The 7673-nt window shown below is 55.7% G+C and overlaps 1 protein-coding gene across 1 annotated transcript; it reads left to right on the top strand.

The window, feature by feature from the left end:
- Window positions 1-5823: 5823 nt before the first annotated feature.
- LOC112638715 lies at window positions 5824-7113 on the top strand. The gene has a single exon (XM_025410883.1). It carries the CDS (start codon window positions 5824-5826, stop codon window positions 7111-7113), a length of 1290 nt encoding a protein of 429 aa, XP_025266668.1.
- The last annotated feature ends 560 nt before the right edge of the window (window positions 7114-7673 follow it).

A 7673-nucleotide genomic window follows, 5' to 3' on the forward strand; every position in this document is an offset into this window, starting at 1 on the left:
GTCGCGACCGCGTCTTCTCCGCGTCGACACTCCGAACTTGCTCGCGAACATCGCGTCGTCGAACAAAGCGTGCGCGCGCGCCGCCGCGATCGTCTCACAGTATCTCGCTCGCCTCGCGGAGCTCCTCGATTATCGACAGGATCTTGTTGTCGTGAGCGTTGTTGCCGGCTTGACGAGAAACGTCCAGCAATCGAAGACGATCCACCAATTCGTTCGGATCGTCCCAGTGAACGTAGTCCACGGTGTCGGCGGTCGAGCGCATAGCCCGCGGCACGCGACCCCCACCGATTCTCTTCCTCGGACTGTCCGTCTGCAGGATCGGAGCTATGACGTGCTTGTACTTGTATCATTTGTTTCCTAGTACGGGCATGCGAATATTGTGCTCGCGCCTGTAAGCGTTAGTTTGCAGAAGTATGCTCCTATACGCGGCTTTGTCTCTCTCAGTGTACTTAAAATCGTCGGTAATTCTCTTGAATATCAATTCGTACAGACCGGGAGTACCGGCATATCTGACTCCGTCCACGAATATCGCGTCGTCGGCATCTATGTCGAATCGCTTGTTTCCGAGCATAGTGCCAGCGTCGGCGAAGTAGACTCCGTAAACGTGATCGAAATCGCTCGGCGCGCCGCCGCTGAGAAGAGCGCCCACGTACTTTCGCGCCAACGGGCCCAATTGATCGCGCAAGATGTCTCGCCCTCGAGGAGTCCGCAGAGACCATCTCACAGACGTTTCGAGCGTCGTCGGCGATCCGAGGAAGACGTCGTCGCTCGTTTCAAACGTCTTCTCGACGGGCGGCTGCGCGAAGAGGTCTCTGCTCGCGAATTCGCGCTGCTACGCGGGATACGCGTTCAACGCTCCCACGGGAGTGGAAGTCGTCGCGTTCAGACGGCGAGATCGCTTAGCTTTGAATCCTTTCGCCGACAGCGGCGGTAACGCGCTCTCCTTGGCCTCTTCCTCATCCTCATCGTCCTCCTCCTCCTCCTCTTCCGGCGCCTCCATTCTCTTGACGCCTCGCGCGAACGTCTCGTCGATCTCGCTCTTCGCCGGTTCCTTCTCTCTCGCGCCTCGCGCGGAATCGTCTCCAACGCGCTCAGCGATGCGTCGCAACGGTTCGACGATCGGTTTGAAACGCATCTCCAGAGCGCTATCGCTCTCCATCCTTCCGGTCTTCAACTCTGTGCTTCCTGCGAATCGACGCGCGCGTTCTCGCTATCTCTATCGCGGTTTTCTCGCGTCTGTCGACGTCCGTCATCGCACGTCGTTCCTCGGCGTCTCGCCTTCTCTTATCTCTCTCCCCTCTACGATCGCCGCCGTCTCGGGAAGACTGACTCATCCTCGGCGACGACGACGACGCTCTACGGCGTAATCGTTGAACTCTCGCCTGTATCTACCGTTGCGCAGCGCGCTATCTTTGTCGATCACTAGAAAACCGTATCGGTATTTCCAACACGCGCGACACAGCGCGTGAAAATCCTCGTACGACATATCGGTATTCACGTGATCGCTGTGCACGTGTTTCAGATTAGTGCCATCCTGCTTAAAGAGTTGTAACGCGCGGTTTTTTCCCGTACCGCGAATTTCTGATTGCAGATAGCCGTCGGTTCCAGGTATAGAGAATAAGATGCACGTGTGTTTAAATGATGCGTTTATTTGTATATGTATACTGTACAAGTGTGTGTGGATATCTATGTATGTGTATATGTTTATAAGTGTGTAATGATCTGAGCGTGTGTGTGTGTTGATTCGGTCGCCGCGAGTGTGTTAAAGCGCGATAGTTCGATAAATCGCTTGTTCGTTTTAGAACGGGCGGCGGTGAGGCGCGATATAAGTATAAATTATATAATAACGGTAACAATAATAACGGTAATGTCTCGGGTCTCGAATAACAGGCGAGGACGCAGCCGCAATAATTGAGTACGCGAATGTCAATTATAATTTCGGGCTGGATGCGATCGTGCGGTTCCCGGTATTCGATGCGTTCTCGGCTTTCTTATCGCGCGTGTTTTTGTGCGGGTTTTTGTTGCGCTTACTTACGGCCGTCTGAATGATACGTTTAAAGCCCGGTGGGATGGCTCTTTAAAATATTAATTTCTCCCCGAAGGATATTAGGAGTAGGACGGCGTCGCGACGCTAGCAAGCGTCGGAGGCGGCTCGTGTTCCACCTCGGGATAAGTGCGATACCTGAAGAGTATATTCGGAGCGATTTCGAAGGCACCGATATCAATCGGCGGAGGCAGCGTTCGCATTACCTTCTGACCTTTCTAATTTCGCAGGATTTCCTCTTAATCTCGTAGCTTGCCTTCAGACTAGCTCGGCTAGGAGGATCTGAACTCAAGTGTCACCGGAGCCCTTTTTATATCGCTAAATACGGCTAATTACGCCGGCGTATTTCTTATTAATCCCCACCGGGCGGCGGAAAAAATAACGGTATATTCGCGCGGGGTTCTCATTTGGCGGCTCCCGGCGACGGTGCTCGGGATGCCGCGTGCGGTTCTCAATCGGCGGCTCCCGGCCGACGGTGTTCTGTCGGACTTCCTACCCGGCTTTTTGCTAAGTTTCAAAAAGTGGGCACACAGCCCTCTGCCTCTGCCCGACCGGTGGTCGTCGGCGGCAGCTTCCGGCTGATGTTTGCCGGGAAACGATGCATTCCGGGGTGCATCGTTACATCATATCAATAGATTTGCGTTGTCGCGTATCAGATGTTTGGGTATCTTAGCGTACGATTGGCACAGATAGAAGCAGTCGACCTTCGCGTGACGCCCCATGGCGAAGTACTCTCTCACGACGTCCTGTTTGTCGCAGGCCATGTCGTCGAACACGAATATCGAGTTCGGCAACGCCTCGCTAGGCGGAATGACGTCAGCGTTGTTCGAATACGTGAAGTAACCGATATCCCGCATAGGTTTCAACAATTTCTCCAGATATCGATATTTAGGCTGATGCAACGATTTCGAGTAAACGTACACGTTCTCGAATCGCACGCCGTGCGGGCTCTCCAGAAGGCTTATCAGCACGTTCGTTTTACCGCAATTAGAGGGACCGCTGATTACGCAGCGAATCGCGGTCGGTAACAGATTACCGTGTTTTCGCGGTTCCTCGTTCATCGAGTTGGATACTCTTATCGCGATCGGTTGATGCACGAAACGCATCGTTTTTTCTCACTCTCTCTCTCCTCTCGCGAATTCTTCCTCGTTGTCGCGAGCGAATCTGCGTCTCAGTGCGTAGACTCGCGCGCGCGCGAGCAACGAGCGCGGATTCGTCCTCGCGAACGTATATATAGGGAGAAAAAAAACGATCGCGCAGTTAGGCGTGTCCGATCGACGGTGACGCGATAAAGTTACGCGCGCGCGCGCGACGCTTCGTAATGTTTATTCTATTGGTGAACGATTCCGATATTCTCGGACTCAACGTCGATCAGTTGCAGTACGTTTCGAAGAAGCTTCTGCTGGACAAGTACGGCAATTTCGTCGATCGATTGTGGGAGAGATTGCCTGTATATCTGAAGACGATTCGGACGTGCAGCGTTATCGCCTCTGTCACAAGCATCACAATCAGCCGTAGCAAGACACGCACATCGACGGTCCGCCGCCGTGCATCAGACTGCAAAATGTGCCGGGAGAACAAAATGGCGTGACTATAAGCGCGTCGACGATCGAGGCGTATGAGATACGCTGAGGGTCGCGACGGCAGTCGTCGCGGTAGCGGTTTGCTCAATAGAACTATAAACGCTCTTCCGTTCGAACTACATATACCGGGATATCAGTTTTGCGGTCCCGGTACTCGTCTCGCGAAGCGGCTCGCGCGAAGCGATCGAGGCGTCAATCCGCTGGACGCGGCTTGCCGCGAGCACGACATTGCCTATTCGCGGAGCGACGATCTCGCCGATCGGCACGTCGCGGATCGGGCGCTCCGGAGCGAGAGCGTTCGAGCGTATCCGGGCTGGGGATTCGACTCTCCGGCGAGAGAGCGGCGGCGTCGGCCGTATGGGCGGTTATGAAAGCGAAGACGAAACTAGGAATGTGTATGGCTGGAGCGCGAAGAGGCGCGAGAAAGAGCGGCAAGAGAAGAACGACCTCGACGAGGAGGAGGACGACGAGAGGACGGGTTCTTCCTGCGACGAAACGCGGCGGCTTCCTGCCGCTGTTGCCGGCGCTCGGAGCTTTAGGATCGCTGATCGGCGAAGCGGCCGGCATGGCGAAGATGGTGAACGATGGTAAGGCCGCGCGTCGACAATTGGAGGAACTGCAGCGACACAATCGAGCGATGGAGGGCCGCGGTTTGATCTCGCGCCTTACAAGCGCGGCGGAAGCATCGCGAGACGAGGCGGACGAACGGTTAGAAGGAAGAAAAAAAAATCGCGCCTTCGCGCGCGTTAGACGACGTCGTAGCTCCGATCGGCGTCACGACGAACGAACAGTTGAATAGCGCGGCCAAGCGCGCTCGCATGCGTCACTTCAGAGGTGTGTTCATGCGCGACACGTTGCCGGCGCGAGTTCGTCGCAACGAGAGTGGAATCGTGAACCTGGACAACTCCTTGGGGCCGGGCACGCATTGGGTGGCGTACGCTAAAAGGGGAAAAGACGCTATCTACTTCGACGCTTTCGGCAATCTTCGGCCGTCTCGAGAATTCGTGCGTTATCTAGGACGCGACACGCGCATCGCGTACAATCGCGACCCTCAGCAGACGAACGATCAGAGCGTCTGCGGACAATTGTGCCTGCGCTTCCTTCGACGACTCGATTAGGGAAGAGGAAGGAGGAAGCCCTTCGGTCTCTAACGGCGATAGCGCGCGTCATCATGTCGCTGATTCTCACGTTAACCGGAAGAAGCAACGTTCTCACGACGAGTTACTTTCCGCCTCTCGATCTGAGCGACGACGATTACGAGCTCGGTCTGACCAATTTCGAGACCTACACGATTCCGAACGTGAATTCCTCGAACAATAAATTTTACTTTCGACGACAACGACGAGACGATCACGATCCCGATCGGATCCTGCGCGACATAAGCGCGTACCTGAGAGCCGCGATTCTTCGAAAACGGCGATGACCGCCGAGCGCGAGTACGGAGGGAGAGACGGCGACGATGGCGCCAGCGACGGCGATGACGACGAATATCTGTACGACGTCGAGGACGCGGAGGACGAGAGCGGCGATCGCGTTCTCGCGCTACGCGGTAACGACAATATGAGAAGCGAAATCAAATGCGCGTACCGAATTAATTTCACCAAACCGAACAATATCGGATCGTTATTAGGTTTCTCCCAGTCTCGCGTATTGCAACCGAACAAATGGTACGCGTCCGACGAGCCCGTAAGCATTATCGCGGTTAACACGATTCGCGTGGAGTGCAACCTGACGACGGGCGCGTACGTGAACGGGAGATCCGCCCACGCGATACACGAATTCGCGCCGAACGTCCTGCCGGGATATAAAGTGTCGGAGATCCCGAGGCAGATCATTTATCTGCCGGTCATCGCGCGACTCGTGACCGACGTATCGCTGCGCGTCGTCGATCAGGACGGTTGATTGATCGATTTCCGCGGCGAAGAGATCTCGATTCGATTGCACGTGCGACGCAGACGATAGAGAGCGCGCGGCGAGACGCGAGGACGGGGAGGGAACGGGCGATGCTCGTTGTGCGCGAATCTAGCGTCGCGACGTCGCATCGCGGCGGCAGCGGCGGCGACCGCGATCACGTCGCGGGAATTCGAATCGCGCGCTCGAGAGAGAGGAGCGTCGGGGGATTGTCCGCCGCCAACGTCGCTTATTCTGCGATCCATGGGTTTCGTCGTACCGAGAGCCGCGCGATAGTTCGACGACATGAGGGACATTCTGAGCATCGGCGGGGAACCCGTCTTCGACGATCGCATCGTGAAGATCGAGAGTCACACGTACAATCCGTACGCCAACACCACTTTCGGATACAGCGACGAGATACGAATACCCATACAACAGCAGGACCTATACACGCTGCCGTGCGAGAGTTTTCTCTACGTCGAAGGTAGACTGCATACGAAGAATAATCCGCCGCCCGCGTCGAGCGGCGAATCGGGTAAGCCTGCCTCGGCCTCTAAGGAGCCGTCCGTGTCCTCGACGCCGGCGTGGCTCGTGAACAATTGCGTCGCCTTTATGTTCGAGGAGATACGTTACGAGCTCGATGGCGTGGAGATCGATCGTAATCGCAACGTCGGAATAACTAGCACGATCAAGAACTACGCCTCGCTGACGGCCGAACGAGGCAAGATCTTGAAGAACGCCGGATGGGATCTCGCGACTGGACCGAGCGGCGTCGCGTCGACGGGCGACTTCAACTTCTGCGTTCCTCTCGACACGCTGCTAGGTTTCTGCGAGGATTACAGGCGCGTCGTCATCAACGCGCGTCACGAGCTGATTCTGATAAGAGCGCGAAACGACAACAATTGTCTGATATCGCGCGAGGAATTCGAGCCGAGAGTCGAGCTCGCGAAGATACAGTGGTGCGTGCCGCACGTGGTGCGTGCCGCAGTGGTGTTGAATGACGTCAATAAATTATCGCTGTTGCGCACGTTGGACAGCGGCAGATATCTGAGCGCGCCCTTTCGCTCGTGGGATCTCTACGAGTTTCCGCTCCTGCAGAGCACGACCAAACACTCGTGGGCCGTAAAAGCGGCCACGCAGCTCGAGAAACCGCGTTACGTCATCTTCGCGTTGCAGACCGGAAGGAAGAACGTCCTGTCGCAGGACGCTTCCAGATTCGACGCGTGCAATCTGACCAACGTAAAGTTGTATCTCAATTCCGACTTCTATCCGTACGACGATATGAATTTGGACTTCGATAAGAACAAGATCGCCGTACTGTACGACGCCTACGCGAGATTTCGACGAACGTATTACGGATCCGCGAGCGACGAGACGCTCCTGACTATGAACAAATTTCTATACTGCGGCTCGCTCGTGGTGATAGATTGTTCCCGCCAAAACGAAGCGGTTAAGAGCGCCACTGTGGACGTTCGTCTAGAATTCGACTGCAAGGACAACGTTCCTTCTAACACCACGGCGTACTGCCTAATCATTCACGATCGCGTGGTGGAGTACAATCCGCTGACGAACGTCGTGCGTAAGATCCTGTAAGACGGCGCGTTGAATGGGGGGAGAGAGAGGAAACTCGAAACCGCGAAGATATCTGGGAGAGACGCGAATAAACGTCAGTCTCTCGCGAATAAACGTCAGTCTCTCGCGACGATGACCGCGACGACGGTCACGGGCGATATCGCCCCGCCGATCTTCGTCGATCTGCAGGGCTTCGTCATCTACGAGCGATTCGTGACGAAGGAGATGGCGATACTCGCGAACGGCAGAGATCTGACGCATCACGTCTTTCGCGCGCCGATGTCGTGGAATCTGCTGACGAAGAGCGAGAAGTCGCAGGCCTGTTGGCTGACTCTTAATCACCACGAATTCCACTGGACCGACGGACACGTTGGAGTATAGCACGAACGCCGCGGTGACGATCTACGTCAAGGGTCGCGAGAAGAAGAAGTGGCTGACTGACATCGCGGGAGAGGTCGCGGAGCAGCGCGACCTGACGATCGAGACTATCGACGCTGATTACGAGGATATCGGACCCTTCGAACGCTAGCCACGACTCGCGTCTATCGCTACGACTATCACTCGAAAAATTGCGCCTTGGA

The sequence above is a fragment of the Camponotus floridanus genome, unplaced genomic scaffold, assembly GCF_003227725.1.
Source record: "Camponotus floridanus strain SB8 unplaced genomic scaffold, Cflo_v7.5 scaffold354, whole genome shotgun sequence".
NCBI classification, from domain to species: domain Eukaryota; kingdom Metazoa; phylum Arthropoda; class Insecta; order Hymenoptera; family Formicidae; genus Camponotus; species Camponotus floridanus.